At 41.0% G+C, this 22,152-nt stretch overlaps 2 protein-coding genes across 4 annotated transcripts in view; one reads left to right on the top strand and one right to left on the bottom strand.

Annotated features, from left to right (window-relative positions):
* Positions 1–3,484: 3,484 nt before the first annotated feature.
* Positions 3,485–19,722, top strand: LOC124856659 (solute carrier family 41 member 1-like). Of its 2 annotated transcripts, none has more exons than XM_047347360.1 (10): positions 3,485–4,802; positions 7,178–7,285; positions 7,443–7,514; positions 10,024–10,168; positions 10,264–10,410; positions 10,729–10,873; positions 12,477–12,556; positions 15,114–15,248; positions 16,869–17,017; positions 17,130–19,722. In XM_047347360.1, the coding sequence occupies exons 1-10, from the start codon at positions 4,608–4,610 to the stop codon at positions 17,307–17,309; spliced, it is 1,356 nt and encodes a 451-aa protein (XP_047203316.1). In that variant the 5' UTR covers positions 3,485–4,607; the 3' UTR covers positions 17,310–19,722. The 2 variants fall into 2 exon arrangements, with proteins under 2 accessions (XP_047203316.1, XP_047203317.1); XM_047347361.1 differs by having other exon boundaries at positions 4,677–5,110.
* Positions 19,723–22,152, bottom strand: part of LOC124856661 (carbohydrate sulfotransferase 11-like) — a 34,673-nt gene continuing 32,243 nt past the window's right edge. For both annotated transcript variants that reach the window (XM_047347363.1, XM_047347362.1), the window contains one exon: positions 19,723–21,160. In XM_047347363.1, coding sequence (XP_047203319.1) covers positions 20,315–21,160 — 846 coding nt within the window. In that variant the 3' untranslated portion in view covers positions 19,723–20,314. The remainder of the gene's footprint in view (positions 21,161–22,152) is intronic.

The raw sequence follows: 22,152 nt of genomic DNA, 5'->3' as shown, positions 1-22,152 counted from the left end.
ATTCAATTGGCTAATTGTACTTAGTTCTCATACCACTCTTCAACTCTCCCAGTAGTTTCAAAGACTAAGGCTCTCTCATCTCTTCACCGGATTCTTTTGTTCCCAGTTCATTTATGTCCCTTCATCTTTTCCTGCTTTCCAAAAAGTCATTATAATTCATTCAACCAAGGAGTTTGGTTCTGGAAAATGAGAAAATCTTTCCAGAGATGATAAAAGAATATGAAAGGCCTACCAATTAAAAACAATGAATTTATTGGATTGAATTCATGAAATATTTCTGTATAGAGATTGGATTGTTTGTTTGGTACAGTTCTCTAAGACAAGGTTTGTTGTGAATCCCGGCCTTCAACACCATCAACCCAGACATCCTCCACCAGATGTTCACCCAGCTCACAGTGCCGGCCTCCACCAGCCAGTGGATCACCAGCTTCCTGAATGACTTGCAGCAGCAGGTGAGGCTGGGGAGGATCTTCTCCCCCACAAGAACCATCAGCACTGGCGCCCCCAGGGGCGGATTCTCTTCCCAGTCCTCTTCTCTCTTTACCTAAAGGACTCCACCTCAGTCGAACCATCTGTAAAATCTGAAGTTTGCAGATGACGCCACTGTTATTGGTCTGATCCAGGACAATGATGAGTCTGCATACAGACAGGAAAGGGATCGACTGGTCCTCTGGTGAGGTCAGAACCACCTGGAGCTTAATCCGCTCAAGACAGTGAAGATGACAGCAGACTTCCAGAGAACATCTCACTCACTGCCTCCCCTCATCATCCTCAACGATGGTGTGTCTGCTGCAGATCACTTCAGGTTCCTAGCAATCACCCTTTCTCGGGACCTGATATGGTCCTCAAACATAGACACTGCTCGGAAGAAGGCCAAACAGAGACTCTACTCCCTGTGGCAACTCAAGTACAACCTTCCACAGGAGCTGCTGGTCATCTTCTACTCTGCCATTATTCAGTCTGTCGCATGTTCATCCATCTCAGTGTGGTTTGGCTCATCCACAAAACAGGACAGGTCCAAACTGCAACAGTTAGGTCTAAGTAGAGAACCTTCTTCCACATGTTTACTATGCCCACTATAAAGCTTGCTGCAAACAGCACACTTATAAAGGCTTTCTTTCAGGATTGGCTTTCTTCGTGCCACTCTTCCATGAAGGCCATATTTGTGCAGTGAACATCTGATAGTTGTCCTGTTTACAGATGTTCCTACCTAAGCTGTGGATCTCTGCAGCCTCTCCAGAGTTGCTGTGAGACTCTTGTCTTCTTCTCTTGATAAAGCTTCTGTTGCCCCACCTTTCAGCTTGGCTAGAACCTTACTCCTTCCATTTTCAGATAATTTGCAACAAGATGCAGAGGCAGGTCTCACCCTCACAGTTTTCTGTTGCATAAAAGCAATAGCAAACTAGTTCAGGGCACAACTGACAGATAAATAAGTTGCAGGTTTATATGGTGCTCATGCACCCCTCTTTCAAACGCCACCCTGGGCAACTGCCAAACAGCCCATATCAAGAACAACCACTGCAGAGAAGAAATTATACAGACTGACTATTTTCTAATCATAGTGACATCTAACCTCTAACCATATCTTCCAAATTCTTAGTTATGGATTTGGTCAGCTGGTCTCTCAATGCAATTGATCAAATGTTCTCGACGAGAAGACAGGGTGAAGGAGAGCCCAACTTGTCCGGGCTGGACGTTTTTCTCTGGATACACAATGAACTCCTTTGCCAACTGAGTCCAGGGAGATCTGGAAACCATTCAAACTTGTGCTCACAAAACAGCAGTAGCCTTTCTCCTCCAGTATTTGATACACGATGGACTCCTGTCAGAAGTGGAGGATTGTGTGTTTGTCGATAATGTCAGTCGAGGATGTGGAAGATGTGTATATAATTGGATGTTTGATATCAGGATTTCTGCTTTTTGGAGTCAGCGGTTACCTGGCATATCGAGAAATTCGGAGAATGTCAGCAGCTGTTCTGGCAATTGTAAGGCTGCCTGGCATGTATGATGGGATCTTCAGAGCGATCAACGCTCAGACTGAGATGTTACGTGAGCTGAATCGCAGACTGGATGTGATCCTTACACAGGATCGCAAGCGGGTTGCGGTTCCTGGACTCAGGGGTGAAATGGGATAAATCTTGGAGAAAGTTGTTCGCTTGGATCTGGCAGAAAGACCAGGAATTTGGCTGTTTGGATTCACCTTTGAGAAGCACCAGCGAGACTCTCAAGGCTGACGGAAAATTAAGAGTCAGCCTAACCCAAATAATGATTGTTTTTCTGAATCTGGCTCCCCTACACGGCCTTGATGGCTGGTTATCTTCAACTTCTCCTGGAAGTTATGTAACCATGACGCTCTGCTCCCTCTGCCTCCTCTCTTCCCTGAGGACACCTGTGGACCTGCTCAGAACTTTGTGGCCGGTTGATGAACCTTCCAACGAACCATCAAGGACAATGGCCTCTGGGACAGTACTTCATGGACTCACTTGCACACACACACACACATGCTCAAGATAAACACATGCACCCTTCACACCACCTTCACCGTTCCCAGCATGATGTTGTTTTGTCAACTTGTTGCTTCTTTGTTCTGAGGTTTTTTACAATCTCAATCTGTATCCTGTTAAGGATAAAGTGTGAAATATGATTTTTTTCCTCTACTTACGTAATGTGGCCTCTTTTCTCATCTAGCAAGGGCAGCGCCTGTGAGTGGGCAGCAAAGCCTCGGTGACCCGTCTCCCCTTGTCTTGTGTCATGATGTATGTTTGGATGGGTTGTACTGGAATTCTAATTTCCCCTCAGGGATCAATAAAGTATCTTTGAATTTGAATCGAATTGAATTAAGTGTAACTGGTTGCACTGGGTTTTATGTAGGGGTGTCAGAAAAAAGGAGGTTGAATATAGATGCATGGCATATTTTTCAGATTTGTATTTATAAAAAATGTTTTAAACCATGTATCTTTCCTTTTCTACTCTACTATTATGCACTACATGTCTACTGGCATGCTGGTCTATCACAAAAGATCTAAAAAAAATACAGTAGATTTTAGTTTGTGGTTGTAATATGACAAATGGTTAAAAAAAAAGGATGGATACTATCATATGTGGTGTGTTATTGTCTGTATTTATGAGCTGTGTCTGTCTGTCGAGTCAGAAGGTGGAGCTGCAGTGAGAAGAGTCCTGTCTCAAGGACAATTTTCAGCTGAGTCACTGTCCTTGTGTTTGTCTGTGAGGAGTTTTAGAAAGGGCTCCTGCTGAGCATTCTGCACAGGCTTTTTGTGAGTTACATCAAACATTACACACTGTTGCAGTGTAGTATGAACAAAAGAGTGGGCAAATGTCAGAAGTGGATTCAAGTTGCCAGAACTAGTTTACCTTTCATCGTCCTGTTGCACCTGAAGTGGCAGAAGGGTATATAAGAAATACAGCTGATCTTGGACAAAGGGATAACAGATAGGGGCTGTGTGTGTGTCCCTCCCTCCAATCAAGCAGAATAAACCGTGTCCTTCCCAGACAGCAGCAGCACCACGTGTCGGCGACAGGTACAGCACCTGCTGCTCGGAGTGCGTCAGCAGCTCTCAGCAAGGTCGTCGAGCTGCAGGGAGAGGAGGAGCTATCAAACAAAAGAGAGTACAGCTGCAGTATCCTCTGAAGTAGTTTCCAAAGGAACCAGGAGAGAAAGAGCACTCATATAGTGGGGTCCACCATGCTGAAGAGGAAAAGTGTCTCTTATCCTCCTCCTTCAAACACCCATGCTGTCTGACTTGCCCTCACCTTCCTCTCCACAACAAAACGTTGTCATCGGTCATCTGTCTTTTCAGAATTTGAGGGAAACCCTAACAGAGAGACACACAACGCCTCTTTTGCCCCTTTGGAGAAGCTTCCAGCATCTCAACACCTGTTAACAAGAAGATCACAGTCTGGACCGACCTCATCAAAATGAAGAAGGGACTTCAATGCAGTGGACAGACTCCAACAGGACATAACAGTATTGTGGACAAAGAGAGGGAGATGTGGAGAGAAAAGGAGGAGAAGGAGTGGCAGAACAGGAGGGTTGAGAGGAAGCTCTTGGCGTTTTGGATGTCCCTGTTCCAGAGGAGGTGGACCCTCTTCAGGGCCCGAGAGAGACCTGGCTTCCAACGTTCCACCTCGGCCTCCAGGCTGCTGAAGAGTGAGGCGTGAAGGAGGAAAGGAGGGGTCTGTGTGTGTGTGTGTGTGTGAGAGAGTGTGTGTGTGTGTGTGTGTGAGAGAGTGTGTAAGAGAGAGAGAGAGGGTCTGTCAGCTGCAAAGAGTGTCAGAAGATGCCAAACAGACCTGCATTAAGTGGACGTTTGTGTGGGTGTGTTTGTGTGTACTCCACCAAAGTGGATGAAGTGATCCATGCCCTCCACTGAGGATCTGTCTGAGTTAGACCTGAACCAAACTAAATGAGTATCTTTGTTCCATGTTTTCTAAAGAAACATCCTCTGGGCCAGGAACCATCAAATGTAACACAAAACGTGTCTGAGTGGAGGTAACAGTTCCTGCTGTAAACAGGAAATGGGATACACCACCTCAGCCTCAGGCTAGAGCTGAGCCTCAAGGCAACGATGGGTTAAAATCTGTCAGCTATGGTGGTGACACATCTGGTTCTGGAACTCCGCTTCCAGGGGAAGAAGCTGAGGGGCTTCACCTGCAAACTAACTCGCTCAGCCCACAACCTCCTACTAGAAAACTCCTGGAGCATTATGAAACAGGTCCTGCTCCCTTACCTGGTGTCTGGGCTGGGAATGATGGCAGCTGGGATGGTCATGGACGAAGTGCAAGTATGGATTATAATATTTCAGGGAGCGTGTTTGTGATTTTACATGAATACAGAGCAGCATGTCATGTTTTCACTGTCAGTCATGACCGGTGTCTTATCTGGTGAACTTGTGCGGTATGAAGAAAAAGAAATCAGAAACGCTGTACCTACATATCTTACCAGGATTCAAACTAGTGCTTCATACTATATAACAAGTTCCACAATCCACAAAAATGATCACAATCATGACCACAGGACTGGGACTTCCGTTCATTGTTTTCTAAAACTACTAATGGGTGCTGCATGTTTGGTTGAAAGGCAAGGTTTAAGGTGAGTTTATTTTGTATTTTAGAACGGCACCACACACTAGAAACGGGCTCTTCCTCTTCAGAACCACTCTTCTATTAACATCTTAATACAAACTGGACATAATGTGTAACTTACACACATACATCCCTCTCTCTGGAGAAGAAGCTAATAGAACTTATTCCCAGTTGACTCTTGTCCCATTAAGGCAAGGCCAGTTTATTTATAAAGCACATTTCAGTAGCAATAGACAATTCAAAGTACTGTACATGAAAAAAAGAAAAAGGGACATAATAGAAAAAGTACATTGCAGTGGCATAAAGGTAATTAAATAATTAACAAACACAAATAATTAAACAGAATAAAAATTATTAATTAAAATTAAAAACGAATTAAAAAATAAAATAATTAAAAATAAAAATAATAATAATAAAACGATGGATAAGAAAATGAAAGGAAAATTGGACTAAAAACTAAACTAACAATGTTTAGATGGCCCAGTCAAAGGCCACTCTAAACAAATAAGTTTTTAATCTTCATTTGAAGCAATTTAGGGTTTCAGCGCTTTTACAGTTTTCTGGGAGTTTATTCCAAATTAGTGGAGCTTAAGAACTAAAAGCTGCTTCTCCATGTTTGGTTCTGGTTCTGGTTCTGCAGAGTAGATTTGAGCCAGAAGACCTGAGAGGTCTGGGTGGTTGATACACTGACAACAAGTCTGTAATGTATTTTGGTGCTAAGCCATTCAGTGATTTATAGACTAACAGAAGTATTTTAAAGTCTATTCTCTGAGCTACAGGGAACCAGTGTAGGGACTTTAGAACCGGGCCGATGTGCTCCTCTTTCTTAGTTCTAGTGAGGACGCGGGCAGCAGCGTTCTGGATCAACTGCAGCTGTCTGATCCACTTTTTAGGCAGACCTGTGAAGACACCGTTGCAGTAATCAATTCTACTAAAGATGAACGCATGAATTAGTTTTTCAAGGTCCTGCTGAGACATTAGTCCTTTAATTCTGGAGATGTTCTTTAGGTGATAGAAGGTCGACCTTGTTACTGTCTTTATGTTCCTCTGAAGGTTCAGGCTTTGTAAGCTTCTGATATGCGTTGACAACATTTGAGTTAATTGGTTGTATCTTAGGGCAACACCTCAAACACACTGCCTTCCTTTGTGACACTGTGGAAAAAGATACAGAAATCAGCCAAGATATCAGAAAGTGAACTGTGGACCTCCACCAACTCTGGTTCTAGGAATGTTCAGCCATCATGGTGTTCAGGAAGGAGGCGGGTTCTGTGTTCTTGAGATGACCTGGTTTAGGTGACTAAACTAAATTGTTTAGCCATGAAGACCATTACTTGTCTAGAGCATTTTCCTAAACATAACATCACGAGAAAAGAATAATTTGTGGAAATTCCCTCAGGTCTGCCAAACAGTGCAGGTACCGAGGTCTAGGATGAAGCTACGAGGCGAAAGGGCCTTCCCAAGCATGGAATAACCGACCCCTGCAAATTAGAGAAGCTTCTCTACTGTCTGATCTTAAAACGAATTTTTATTATTTAGCTTTCAACCTTAGTGTGACAAAATGTGACCTTATTTGTGACCAGATTGAATTCTTGTTGTTCTTTTAATATGTGTTTTTAGAATACAGTTATGTGGTTGTTTTAAGGTGCTTTATAAATAAAGTTGGTATGAAACAGTACAGCATAAAGTGGCTGAAGGACAGAAAAGTTACACCAGTTCTGTTAGAAGGAATGGGCCAGAAACTATTCTAAGAAACCTGTGGAAGGTAATAGAGTTTATAAGACAACTCTACCAAACACTACAGAAAGGTATATAAACGTCTGAATTTGAAGAAAGTACAAAATCTCTGTCATTATTCTGGCATTTAGCAAATAGAAGCATTTGTGTTATTCTTAACTGACCAAAAACAGGCAAATATTAGTCTGATTAAATGTCAGGTTGTCACTGTTTCTACAGCGAATGTAGACATCTGGTTTAAACTGTGCATTGATCTCTAAAGAAAGGCTAGAAATGTTACTTTTGTCACCATGATACATATCAGCATTGCTAATAAAAACCCATCCATGTTGTTTTTCAGCACTGGGAGGTGTTCCAAGAGATCTCTGAGGTGTTTATCTTGGTGCCAGCTCTGGTGGGGCTGAAGGGAAATCTAGAAATGACACTAACATCCAGGCTGTCAACAGCAGTGAGTGCAAAAACACTACACACAAAACATGCACATTGCAAAAATAATATGTTCTGAAATTGATGTTGACAGTCTTTGGTAAAATGTGAGACATTTGGCACTTTGACAAGTTTCCATAATGATACCCGATGTGAATAAAAGCTGTTCCCATCCGCAGGCCAACACCGGACAGATGGACGAGGCCCAGCAGCAGTGGAGGATGGTGTTCTGCAACATGGCCCTCTTTCAGGTGGCGCTGCACTGACACAAACGCATACACACACACACACACACACACACACACACACACACTCTTGTTTTGCTATATGTAGTGAGGACCATGTGTTGACTTCCATTGATTTTCAGTCATTTTCAACCCTTTCTATGCACCTAACCCTGACAATAACCCTAAACCTAACTATTACCAGTGCATGCCTAACCCTAACCTTAACCTAAACTCAATTCACATCTTAGTCCTAAACCTAACCGTTAGCAAAATAGGTCGTGAGGACCAGCAAAATGTCCTCACTTTGGTACAAATGGTCCTCAATTAGATGGTGAAATTGGGAAAATGGTTCTCACTGTGATGCCAAGAAAGGAACACACACACACACATACACACGCGCGCATCCGTGTTTTACCGTCTTTATTAGGACTTTTGACTGACTTTCATTCATTTTCATTTATTTCTATGGCCTAACCCTGACCTAAACCCATTTCACAGCTTAGTCCTAAACCTAATCCCTAACCCAAGAACAGCATTTAACAGCAGGCACCATGACAACTTCATTTGGCTCCAGAAGCTCTGCTGGCATCGTTACATTTCAAAACAGTCCAATATAGCAGCTCAGATGGGAAAATTCCTCCAGTTGTTATTCGAATGGATTTCTTAGGAAGATTTGGGCCTCTGAATATAATAAAAAACACTAGGAGAAGCTAGATTTACATAAGCTTTGTTAGTTTAGGGCAAAAATGGACAGATTTACCATTCAAATCATATGATCAGATACAGGAGTGACCCAAAGTTTTAAGGAGACCTTAAGCTGGGCACATACAACAGAGTTTTTGGCCTGATTTTAGCCCGGATTCCCAGCCGAGTAAAGACTGGGTCAGTCTGCTCTAGTTGTGGTCAACTAACCAATTACAGTCCTGCAGAGATTAAAAAAACAAGACCAATTAGAGACAATCATACATTTAAAATAATGAAAATAATAATAATGAATGAAGTAAATAATGAACGAATAGGACTAAGTTTAAAAGATTGACATTTCTGAATATTTTCCAAATGAATGAAATTTATCATAAATTCCAAATATTTATTTGTGCTTTCCATCTCACACATTACATTGATGACTGTTACAACTGAAGTAACAGGCTGTAGATTAAAGCCAACATTAAAAGTTATTCCAGAATAAAACAACAACCTCACATGGAACACAGAAATGCCCTAAACCCTCAAGATGACAAAAACAAAAAATTTAATCAACACTTTTCAAATCATAATTATTTATGAGATAAACTTAAAGCTTGTCCAAATTTTGAGCATGTCTTTTATTAGTGCCACCTACTAGCATGTGCTCTAAACTGTCACCCGTTTGAGAGTTTCCATGACATGTTCAAATTACTGATTAACTTTATTTAATTTCATTAAAAAATAAAACATAAAACACAGTCCTCCCCCCTGTGCTGATATCTGAAGGGAGATGGTCTACAAGTTCATTGATATCTTCAGAATGAGGGAATCTAGTTTTATAATAAATGAACTGATTTACTTGTTACCTACCTGCTGTAAGAAATGAAAGACACTTTATTGTATTACATTTCTGCTCTGTTCTCTCTGCAAAGGAATGCATTGTCAAATTGCTTTTCAGTGGAAAATAAGAGATTAGATACAATTAAAAGGAAGAAGAATATTTCATTATCTTTCTCAATGAAATTATATTATATAAAGATGTACAACAATGAAAACTCAAAAATGCACATAATGGTACCCAGAACCCACAGTTTAATACAGTTGTCTTTTGTGGGCAGTTTACTTGTTTTGTACATTTTATATTAGAATATACTTACAGTTTTAGTGTTTAAGTTGTGGCATTGCTTAGATGGATCACTTTAACTCATGAATAGCTGGCTTTTTTGTGTAAATGTTCAATAAAGTTTTATAAGTAAAAAGTTAAGAGGTGAATGGGTGGATATGTAGGATGCTGACATCAGGAGGATTCTTAGATAGAGTAGACTAACTGCGGAGCTCCTCACATTACAAGATCACGTTTTTGACGTGTTCTGTCCAACCAGCGGAGCTCCAGAAATGTCTTCAGCCAGCTGCTCTTGGCCCGGTTTGCTCATGTCTCAGTCCAGGTTTGATCAGACTTTTCAAATAAATAATCTGCTAACTGTAAACACTTCAATATGAAGCAAATAACCCTGACAGAATTAAGTATATGAGTTTATGTTTAATGTGTAAAATGGTTAATATTTTTGTAGAAATAAAGAGTTACATTTTATTAGTCAGTTTCTTTAAGGACAGATGATGTTAGTTCTATCTGTGTGGCACCTATTGGTCAGCTTCCATGAAGTTTTCTTCAACTTGACCCTGACCTCAACAGCTGCTTCCAGTTGCAACCAGTTAGCCTTTGTTAGCCAACAGGAGCTAATTATAACCTCTTGATGAATGATCACCAAGCACACAGGTTTGTGGTTCCTTCCCTCATGTGTTAAGTTGTACTTCATATTTAATGTCGTGTAAAATTTGTCCCCAGGTGCAGGCCACAGTTGTGGGCTTCCTGGCAGCCGTAGCTGCTGTGGTTCTCGGTTGTCTGACCAGAGAGAGAGTAGATGGTATCCAGGCTGCCATCTTGTGTGCCAGCAGCATCACCACTGCTTTCATCGCTGCGCTCGCTTTGGGTCAGCTGAAGACAAACTGTTGCAGAATGTGTTGAAAAATATACAGAATATAACACACTTTCATGATTTGATGGCTTTCCTGTGTGCTGTTACAGGGCTGGTGGTGGTGGCGGTAATTATTGGCTCCAGAAAGGTGGGCGTCAACCCAGATAATGTGGCCACGCCCATTGCTGCCAGCCTCGGTGACCTCATCACCCTGTCCTTGCTCGCTGGTGTCAGCAGCTTCTTCTTCACCTACAGAGGTCAGAGAAAACTTACCTTAAAGAACAAAAATATCACAGATGCAGAGTAGCTAAAGGGACTTTCTGTGATACAAACAATCGTGTTACAAAAATAGAATAAATACATTTTAATGCAGCTAGATGTTCAATGTTTCTTTACTTTGGGTGTGTTTCAATCCAGAGGAGGGCAGCAAAATCCATTTTAACTTCTTGCTGAGATCCAGAAAAAGCTGCATTATCACAGCCAGAATGGTGTCTTCACTGTCCACTGAATGTGAATCCTATTCAAACAGCAAAGTGTTGATTATTTGGCTTGGGCTTTGTTTTGCTGCCCCCCAGACGTGTGGTACCTGCCCTCCATGGTGTGTGGCTTCTTCCTACTCCTTATCCCTGTCTGGGTCATCATGGCCAGCCGCAGTCCACCAATCAGAGAACTCCTAAAGTCAGGCTGGCAGCCGGTTATTTTGGCCATGTCAATCAGCAGGTGGGACTACCAGTGACCAGTCATTTTAACCTTTCCTCATGTGAGCACCAAGATTGATTCATGAGCTTTTTAAATGGCAAACCCAACTTCCAAAAAATGAAGGAAGTAATGACTCATGTCTAGTCTAACAGACACAAAATAATATATACAGTATATTTACAGTCATATTTAATAAATTAGAATATGTGTTCCGATGAGGCTCGTTTGAAGTACCTTTTGTTAAAATGTTGTTAAAATTTCTGCATTAAAATGTTTGTTTTTCTTTTGGTCTGATGTAATATTAATAATCTTACATGTCGTGTTTTAATTAACTGCAGGTGGAAAATCATCATAATTAACAGAATTCAATGCTTGTAAACATCAGTCTGTACATATAAAACATGCCAAACCCTGGAAAAACATGGAATTCCTGCTTTGCTACACGTTTAGCCAACTGTTTTATTTGGTTTAAAAAAATATCAAGAATGACCCACAATTTTTCAGCTTAATAGCTTATTATTAACAGCTTAATATTCTTGCATTTTTATATATTATAAAATGATGGCACCAATTAAATGTTCCAACCGTTAGAGCTGCACAATATATTATTACAGAATATGGTAAAGGAGCCATTGGAGTAAAATAATTGTTGGTTATATCCAGCTGTTGGAAGGGGTCTCTCTTTACTCAGATGATGGTGGCTGAGAAACTAAAGCTCAAAGAATTGGAGGTGGAAGTACGGATGAGAAAGAGAGGAATGACAAATGATTGGCTTTATCAAAACCGATATTGTCATTGCAATATTTACCTATTTTAACATGATCACACAATTTTCTAAAATCGTGCAGCCGTACACAGTACAAAGCAAAGACCGCAGCGGTAGAACAGTGCATACGTGCAAATAGAGCAGCCTGTCTTTGAACTTTGATCTGTGAGGGTCTATAGACTTTCATGTCTTTTGTTGTATGTGTTTTTATTTCATGTTGCCATATTGCTGAGATTTCTCTCCTGATGCTTTGATTTCTTTCTTGGTCTACCTGGATTGTCCTGTTTTACTTTCCATTTCTATTTTGTTGCAAATGTTCCTAATCTTAGACCCAGCTGACTGGGAAACAGTATCTTTTGCCACCATTTTCTCGGAAGCAAGAGAAAACACTGACTAGTGTAACACCTCTTGACTTTTAGGCTGCCTGAGATGAACTAACGGACAGTACGTTTGGTGGTTTAAGGTTGCATTCTCTGATATAGCTGCAGGATTTAGAAGAACCTGTTAAGCAGGACCTTGTAATCGCTTGGAGGATGCTCTTTTTATTCCCAATTTTATAACCCTCACCAAATAATCTCCTGTAGAATTTGCAAAATCTTAAAAGATTGCATTACTTCAGTGACATTTTTTGCAGATAAGCTATTTTTAAAAACTACAAAAGCTAAGTAGTTCAAACACAAGTTAATGAAAACAATTTCCTCCTCAAATTGATCCTGAAGTTTTCAGTGCATCAAATCTTTGTCCATGAAAAAGACAGAGATTTACATTTTTACATTCAAATTCTAAGTTTAGGACTCAAATTGTTATTTAATAAAACTATTTAATTTCGACTCATGTGTAATGTTTTTATCGCATTAGTATCGGCGGTCTGATTCTGGATAAAACTGCGAGCAACCCCAACTTTGAAGGCATGGCTGTGTTCACTCCCATCATCAACGGTGAGTAAAAAAGATCTTTCCTTATTTAAAAGTACAAGACAAAGTTTAAACCCTTTAACCTCCCTCACAAATCAGCAAAACCATTGACAGATCAGCATAAATTACACTATTTTGTTGTTAGGAATGTATTATCACCTTACTTTTATTTTAAAAAATGTATTCACTTTGGTTTTTGTCACTCATTCCTCAACTTGGTACTCTCTTTATGGAGATTTAGTTTTGTTTCACAGATAAATTTCAGAATAGGTTAACAAGAGAAATGACAAAAACCTAAGATATGTTACCATTTGTCTCAATAAATAATAGATATAGATAAAGATCTCCAAAAAGGCTTGCTAAAATTATTTAAGTGAAGCTCAAAGATATAAGATCTGTCAAATTATAGTGTTAATAAGGGAGTTTCCAGGGCCTGATGGCGGAATAATATATAGGCTGCCAACTTAACTTTACACTTAAAATATTAATCAGTCGCTTTGACAATAGAAATAAAAAAATGGCAGGGTGGGGGTATCGCAGTAGAGCGTGTGACCGACACATGGAGGCCTCAACCCTTGATGCCATACATGCAGCTCCTGGAGACCTGTGCTGCATGTATTCCCCTTCTCTCCAGCCCACTTCCTGTCTGCCTACTTTGAAAATATAGCAAAAATAAAGGCCACGAGTGCTGCAGAAAACAAAGAAAAAAAGGACTGCTGAAGCTGATTCTCCAATGTTTTTACATAAACATAAAAAATGTTCATTCCAAGGCCTAGAGGTGAGAAGTAGGGGCCTGTGGACAAATGAAAGCTAGCGACTTAATTAACTCAGCAGCAACTTGATATGAAAAGTAAAGTGCAGCAAAGTGGACCACATCTTTTCATAACCAGAAATGCTAGCTGTAGCACTGCTATTGTAGAATACATCCAAACATAACAGCTGAATCGGATTTTTGTTTAAAATTCAAGCTAGCAGGGCTAGCAGATAGTAAACCTAAAACATCAGATAGGGGCTTGTTTTGTCATATTCATAGTTTTTCCACTGTGGCAACTATTAGGGAGATCATTCTTAAAAAAAGGGAATAGTTTGACATCTCTACAGATGTTGCTACTAATCACCACCATAGTTCTTTCAGCAATGATTCATTGGCTGCCTTCTCTTATAAACCACTTATAAATCTTGAGTCAGTTTGTTGTGTGCTGCTTGATAAAGCTTGCACACCACCACCCCTGGAAAAGTTATTATCCCACATGTTTGACAGATAGAATGCTCTGTTCTCCTGTATTTGACCAAAATCCATCTTTTTGAAGTAGTAACATTAAGAGTTACTTAGGATTAATGTGTTTCAGTCAGCACCCATCCTCCATAATATGGGTCTTCAGAGATTTGAGTGATAGGTTGATTATTTTCTTTAAACTAAATAATATTATGCAAATAATCCGTTTGATTGTGATAAAAAATGAATTTAGGTCAATAACTCTGCACACTTAAACTTTCTCTAAATTACTGACAAGTTATCCTGAGGGTGAAGGGCTGGGATTCATAATGATGATGTTTCCGTCTTTAGAGTTGCCTTTAAGCTCCATTATTTGCTTAATAACCGCCAGTAAAGGGGGAATGTGACATACCTGCTGATGACACAAGGAAATTATTGACCCATGATGGAAGGTAACAGTAAATCCTTTTATGAATAATGGGATTTGCAGTTTTTCATGATTTACAGAGCCTAACCATAAACCTGTAAGACATGCCGAGGCTGAGCTCCGCTTCAAATCTGTGCCCTTCCTCAACCATAAGGAATGAAAGTGCTTTTGAAGTCTGAGTGGCCTCCATGTCAAAGGAGCCTCAGAGAGGCGTAGAGGACCAGATCCCCTCTGACCGAAATCCTGCGGACCACAAAGCGGCATACTAAGCAGAGAGGAATAACAACAGTCTTTACATAAACCACAAGCCTGATCAGAATGCCAACTATGCATTCACCGACTCCCGCTTCTGCTCCATCTCTGCCAGCCTCTGAGCCACCCCAGTCCAGGAAGTCCATTTGCATTCCAATGCAGGGCTCTCCTCTCATGCCTTGTTGACCAGAAACACTTCCCCTGTTTTGTTCAAATGATCCGTCTTGGTTCAAAGCTCTGTGGGCAAAGAGTAGTTGCTGTGCTGCTCACAGAATCAGCCTGAGAAGGCTGCTGAGAAATACGGCACAAACAGGACAATGCCTTTCCAGACAGTCTGAGGAAAAAAGGAGCCATGGGAAACAGAATCAGGAAAAGATGTGGAATAGATTTCCAGTAAAGTGATTTTTTGGATACAGACTCGTTTTTTTTCTACGTTTGTTGACTCTGCAGTCTGTGCTCAGCGTTTAAAATCACTCCCATATTAAACCAGGACCTTGTTTCAACAGATGTAGTTTTTCTTCATAAAGGATCATGAGTATGATAGATTTGTTTAGAGACATTGAAATGCAGCACCTGCTGAATTAATCCTATTTTACTGTTATCACCGAGTTCTGTTTTGTATCCTCTTTTTTTTCATAAGAAATGATGACTGCCTTTCTATTTTTATTCTATTTTATTCTATTCAGGTGTTGGAGGAAATCTTGTGGCCATCCAGGCGAGCAGGATGTCTACGTACGTCCATTACTGGAGTGTTCCTGGAGCTCTTCCATTTAAAATGAGAGCCGACTGTCCTGGACCCTGTGCCACCTTCTTCTCCTCAGGTTAAATGAAACAAAAATATTCCATTGAAAAAGTGCTGGGTCTGCATGGAAAATGTACCTTCAAAACCAGACCAACTCAATACTATGTTTTATGTTGAAAAAAGCTGTCATTCATATTAGTTGTGACATAAATTCCATGTTCAGGCTCATTATTTACAGTGCCTTACAAAAAATATTCACACCCCTTGAACTTTGGAACTGAAAACTTTATATGTTAGATCAACAGAAAACGGCACATAATTGTAAAGGGGAAATGAGACATAGTTTTTCACGAATAAACATAAGAAATTTGTGGCGTGTATTTGTGTTTAGCCTCCTTTAATCTGATTTCTCAAAAATAAAATCCAGTGCAAACAATTGACTTGGTAAATAGAGTCCATCTGTGTGTAATTTAATCTCAGTATAAATCCAGCTGCTCTGTGAACGCCTCAGAGGAGTGTTAGAGAACATTGGTGAACAAACAGCATCATGAAAACCAAGGAACACAGCAGACAGGTCAACAATAAGGCTGTGGAGAAGTTTAGAGCAGAGTTAGGCTATAAATTAATATCCCAAACTTTAAACATCTAACACAGTTCTGATCAATCCATCACCTGAAGATGGAAAGTGTGGGGCACAACTGGAAATCTACCAAGACATGGACGTCCACTTAAACGTATAGCGTGTAAGGAGAACCTTAATCAGAGAAGAAGCCAAAAGGGCCATGGTGACTCTGGAGGAGCTGCAGAGATCCACAGCTCAGGTGGGAGAATCTGTTGACAGCACAACTATTGGTCATGCATTACACAAATCTGTATGAAAGAGTTGAAAGAAGAAAGCTTTAAAAAGCCCCATTTGCAGTTTGCAGGTAGGGGACACTGCAGATATGTTTGTCAGATCTGGTCAGATGACACCAAAATGGACGTTTTAAGACTACAAGCAGAACTCTACATGTCAGAAAACAAACACTGCCCTCCACCAGGAACATAACCATCCCATGAAACATGGTGGTGGCAGCATCATGCACTGTGCAAAATAGATAGGAAGATGCAACAAAGGCTCACCTTCTAGCAGCACTTGGAATATTGATTTAAATCCCAACAAAGCACCTTGTTTTTGGTTGTAACAGTAAAACATTCAAGGGCTGTGAAATCTTTTGTAAGGCACTTTATATTTTATTTCTTAGAAAATTAGAAAAACGTTTTTAAAAACAATCCAGAGCTAATTATCATCATTTGGTAGAAAAGCAGGATGCACTCTGAACTCTTAGGTGGAGCAAAGAACGGAGAAGGTCTGATGCTTACCATCAAATCTGTAAAAAAGAAAGAAAAATGTGTTCATATGTTTCTACGAGACAGCATTGTTAACGTGAAAACATGAGACTAATATTTCAGTTGTCCTGCGATGAGTCTGAGATGTACTGTCACACGCAGGAGAAGTGGACTGTGGCAGAACAAATCAGGATTCTGGAGTTTGTGGGCTGTATACTGTGGTCAGTCATGGCCTTCCTCCCACAGCCCAAAACCATACATGTTAGGAAAACTGGAGATACTACCCATGTTCTGACTCCTTAGCTGCGAGTGTCTGTGATTGTATGTAATGGAAAAGGAAAGGATTTCCGCTTCTCTTTCGTTCATCCAGACGTGAACTCTAAATCAGCCAGAGTACTGGTCTCCCTTGTAGTGCCGGGTCACCTCCTCTTCCTGTACACAGTCCAGCTACTACAAGGAGGCCATGCCCCCATGACACCTACCTTCATCATCTGCTACCTATGTGCAGCTCTGCTTCAGGTCTGAAACATTTCCCTGCAAGAAATAAAAGAAAAAGTTGATATTCACACAGGATATCAGAAACCCTTCAGTGTTCTTCTTTAAAACATATCCAAGTGTTGACCCTACCCAGGTGGTGATTCTGCTCTACTCTGCTGCCCTGATGGTCTGCTGGCTGTGGAGGAGGAGCTTGGATCCAGACAACTACTCCATCCCCTACCTCACAGCTCTGGGGGACCTGCTGGGAACTGGTTTCTTAGCCCTGACCTTGAGATTCCTCATGATGGCCAGCTCTAATGGGACTGGACTTTGAAACATTTAGTATGCACTCATTCAGTCCCAGTATCTCCCCTCCTGTTAGACTGAAGCACGGCGCTGAGCTTACTGTGACTCCAGCAGAAAGACAATGAAACAGATAGACGAGTGACTGCTTTTGTCAGCTTACTTCTCACTGCAGAAAAGGAGATGATTAGAGGTGGTACAATTTGACTATAAATCAAGCCATAATTGTACCACAATCATGCTTCACTGTTGGGGAAAAGGTTCTTATGGAATGTTCATTTCTATCACATAATGAGTAACAACAAAACTACAATTTTGTCCTAATTTACTAAACTGTGTAGGGGTGGTCATATCTGGAGTCTTCGGAGAGCTGTTCTACCCCCAAAAATCGCCCTAAATATGGCATATGATTAAATAATGCATGGGGGTGGTAGTATCATTATATGAGGCTGTTAATTATTACCAGAACCTTGGACATGTATTATGAATCATGGTGCTAAATGCTAAATTCCTGAGAACCTTTTCCAGAGGAGGTAAGACACATTCTGCTAAATGTTGGTTCTTGGTGGTTTTAAGGGGAGAATTAAATATTTTGGATGAATAAAAGCCTGAATCTCAATCTGACTGAGAATCTACCAGCAACCAAAGAGTAATAAATAGAACCAACAATATGCAGTTGAAAGGATTAAGGAGGCTTAAAGGGGGCCTATAATGCAAAACTTCACTTTTTAATTGTTTTTAATCTTCCATTTGGGTCTCTAATGCTTCTGCAAACAGTCCAAACACACACACAAAATATTCAGCAATTTCTTTGGCTATAGTTTTATTTTTTCTAGAAAGCGCGCGCTTTCAAAAGCTGCGTAATTGTGACGTCATAATTACATTGGCACCTAGCAACGTTACCAGATTTACCCGACTAGCAACAGAAACGGAGCTCCACCCACTTGATTTTGTCTCTCCAGCTGGTTTTACCTTAGACCCGCTTTACAATGGCAACCCTCAAAGTCAGATGTTCTGTTGTTTGCTGCAAAGATCCATGTGTGTCCATGAACATTCCTGCTGTTGGATAAAAGACAATTATGGCTTCCTTTATTTCTGAGGGCAATGTTCCAGTCACTTTGCTGAAAACGCTACTAGTTTTTGCGAATCGCTTCACCACGGACTGCTTTGAGAACTCACGTCAGAACAGGTCAAGATTTGCAGAATCAGTTCCTACTGTTCGTGGCAAATCTGCAGAGGACAGACATTAAATACTTATTGCTGTGTCTTATAAGTTTAAGTTTCGTGTACAAAGTGCTGGTTGGGGGCGTGGCCAAATACAGCTAATTTGCATAAAAGTGACAGAGCCCTAAAACAGCTAATTCTGATAGGAGCTCAAAAAAGGGGAAACTGAGGAGGTGAAATCTCATATGTGTGAAAAATTGTGTGAAAAATGTAATTAACATGTTTTGTATAACCCATAGATCCATCCCAAATGTTTAAAAGGAAGTATAATAGGTCACCTTTAAGGAGTTGGCACAGGTGATAACAAATAGATGTACCAAACATATGCAAGAAATTTGAAGCCGTTGCAAAACAGGGATCTTCCAGTTCTGCCCTAAAGGGGGTAGATAAAAAAAAAAGATATATATATATATATAAAAGGAAACGTTGAAGGTTCATGTACTTTACAATTTAGGTGCTTTAGTGTTGAGAAAAAGTGAGCAGAGTTTAAAATCATGCAGTTGATAACTACTAAACACAAAACTTTTAGACTTTATATTTACTATAGGTGTCGTTGCATTGCTAGAAACAGAGAACAAAGCAATATTCAGGAATATTTTCAATCAGCTCTGGTAAATTCTCGACTAAATCCAAGTTTTAACATGATTCCTCACAGTTTATTTCTGTGCTCCTAAAATAACTGCATGGCCTGAATTAGAGCACAAACCTGGACAGTTACACATAAACACAGGCAACCGTATGACTCTTAAACCAATCGTAAACGTCTTTTGTACTTTGGTCCTTTGTCAATATTTGTGCACTGTTCACGACCGTCACCTCTCTAGAAACACCTCTTAGTGTGCATATGTATGCCTATTGTTAATGATAGATGGCAGATGCTTGTATTATGACCAGGTTTCATAACTGAGTGTTCTGTATGTCAATATAAACCAGATGCTGTAAGAGTCTGGATGAACATGTTCAATGTTTATTAGGTACATCTGTGTCTTGATCAAAGTGCTGCTGAGTGCTGTCTCTTGTATTTAACTTGTGTGTGTGTGTGTGTGTGTTTGTTCCAGTTCACAAACAAGTGTTTGGGATCAGATGGCTTATTTTTGTGTGGAGCTTTTTTGGAAAAAATGTCAATAACTGTTTATCCTGACTTGAGGCTTGGTTGAATTTGTAGAGTTTGTTGCATTTGTAAAAATGATTTGTTCAGTGAAATAAAAGATAAGACCATCTTGGTGAAATGCATTTATTTAAAAGATGTGGAAGAACTTATATCTAGTTTGGTTTGGCTTTTTTAGAGCTAGAAATAATAAATACAAATGATAGTTACACACAAATCTTTTCCAAACATAAAAAACGGGAACAAGCATCACAGTTAGAAAAGCAGTCTTTGTTGCCTGGGGACAAAGTAAGGCCCACGATCCAAGGCACATGTCTGGAGACATTTGCTGTCCACACACGATATGGAAACAGTTCTTTCTGCTCCTGCACTCTGTAGGGACATCATTTGTTGTGCAAATTAACCTTTGAAACAGCAGAAAACAACTGGAATGAATGTAAACCAAAGCATCTCACACATTCAGATCCAGTGACCAACAGTTAACTCCATGTTTCCAATAAAATCTCCTTGGCCTCACTAGGGAGAAACTCTGATGTCGTTATGAGATGTCCTCGCCAACTTCTGTTCGCTCTGAACACGGACGGTTCTTTCTGCAGCTCATGTTTCTCTGTTGTCCCATTAAAAGCAGTCTGTGACAAAACCTGCAGAATGAGAAACGTGACCATAAGTTCAAGTCAGGCGTTTGGCTGAATGATATCTCAGCCTCATCTGAACTGGAGGTAGGCTGGCACAGAGTAGTTGAAGAGCAGGAAGTCCATGCGATAGAGATGGTAGAGCTTCTTCTGGTAAAAGGGGCTGATGTTCTGAAAGAAATTTGCAGCCATGTCTTCTGTAGTCCTGGTGCTTTTCGATGAGGTGGGGAAGCGGACCTGCTCGTCCACCCCGGCCAGCTGCAGCACGTAGCGGGAGTCCTGCTCCAGCGTCTCGTATTTCCCCACCACGTCGTAGTGGATGAGGCAGGGGTGGCACAGCGAATGCACCCGCTCCCAGTGTTCGTTGAAGGGCTCTTCTCGCTGGGTTGCGGGATCCACGAGATAATACACAAACTCCTCAAAGGAGACATCGTTTCCTTTCTCCAGGGCTTCTGGGTGGGGATCTGGCCTGTGCCGGCGCACAATCTTTGTGCCGTATCGTTTATGGAAAGCTGTGTTGTAGCTCCGCGTGAATTTGTTGCGGTACGCAGACACCAGCCGCTCGAATGGCTCGCGCACAAAAATGAACTTTAGGTACGAGCGCAGGCGCTGGTTGATCTGGGAGGTGGAGTACTCTGACAGAGTGCGGAGGTTTCCTGGGATGTGGGCCTCGTTGGCAGGGATGTCTAGTGGGTCTTTGTGGTCTCCGGTGACTCCTGTCAGAACCATTAAAACTCTCTTCCAGTTGGTGCAGGCCACTTTAGGCACATAGCAGTACAGCAAGCCATGCTGGTCATCCACGACGACGTGCTTCAGGTCTTCAGGGATGAGAACTCTGCGTTTGCGGGTGTATGAGTGGCAGGCTTCTTCCAGCAGCTCCCGGCGACCCTGATGGACGGCCTGTACAGCAGACTCAACCTGCGGGGAAATTAAAATAGGAAAACGTAGATCCAGTTTAGTTCAGGTTTGGCTGGTTTGGTTTGGATGGTTTCAGTATGTCTTTGAAAGTAATGCACCTTGTAAACACATTCATAACCTTTGACTTTTTCATATTTTCTTACATCACAAACCACAGCACAAAGTAGTAACTGTGAAGTGAAATGAATATGCTACACGGTTGTCAAAATCTTTTACAATTCAACGTCCGAAAAGCGTGGACTGCCTTTGAACTCATCCCCTTTTACTTTAATCCTGTAAATAAAATCTATTGCAACCAGCTGCATCCAGCAAGTAAGTCAGTCAGTCCACCTGTGTGTAATTTATTCTCAGTAGAAATGCAGCTGCTATGTGAAGGTCTCGGAGGTTTGCTGGAGAACATTAGAGAACAAACAGCATCATAAAGACCAATGAACACAGCAGACAAGTGAGCTATCCGAAATCAAAATGGCACAACTGTAAACCAACCAAGACATGGCTGTCCACCTAACTAGAAGGCCCTGGCAAACAGAGGAATAATCAGAGAAGCAAATCTGAAAGGACTGATCTGTTGTCAGGGCAACTACTGTTAAAACAAAGCCATAAGAAGTCCCAGGTAAGGCTCATGGCAAACATGTGGAAGAAGGAGCTCTGATCAGATGAGACCCAAATTGAACATTTTGGCATGCATGCTAAATGCTATGTTTGTAGGAAGTCAAACACTGCTCATCACCCTGTACAAGCACCATGCCCACAGTGAGACACGGAGGTGAAGGCATCATTTCCTGGGCGGAAACTCATTTCTTCAGCAGATACAGGGAAGGTGGTCGGAGGTGACGGAGCTTAATATGGGGCATTCCTGGAATAAAAACTGTTAGAAGCTGCAGTAGCTAGAGCAGATGTTCACTTTCTAGCAGAAACATGACCCAGTAAATGCAAGAGATACAATGGAATGGTTGTTTGTGTTAGAACGACCTAGTCAAAGTCCAGTCCTG

Source organism: Girardinichthys multiradiatus, chromosome 20 (assembly GCF_021462225.1).
Source record: "Girardinichthys multiradiatus isolate DD_20200921_A chromosome 20, DD_fGirMul_XY1, whole genome shotgun sequence".
NCBI classification, from domain to species: Eukaryota; Metazoa; Chordata; class Actinopteri; order Cyprinodontiformes; family Goodeidae; genus Girardinichthys; species Girardinichthys multiradiatus.
Note: the sequence above shows the minus strand (reverse complement) of the source record. Positions and strands in the feature narration are given on the sequence as shown.

Excerpts from the sequence above, each read along its gene's own strand:
- LOC124856659 (XM_047347360.1), top strand. The coding sequence starts at position 4,608 with ATGGTGGTGACACATCTGGTTCTGGAACTCCGCTTCCAGGGGAAGAAG. Across the intron at positions 7,286-7,442 it reads CATCCAGGCTGTCAACAGCA|GCCAACACCGGACAGATGGA; the intron begins GTGAGTGCAAAA and ends TCCCATCCGCAG. Across the intron at positions 12,557-15,113 it reads GTTCACTCCCATCATCAACG|GTGTTGGAGGAAATCTTGTG; the intron begins GTGAGTAAAAAA and ends TATTCTATTCAG.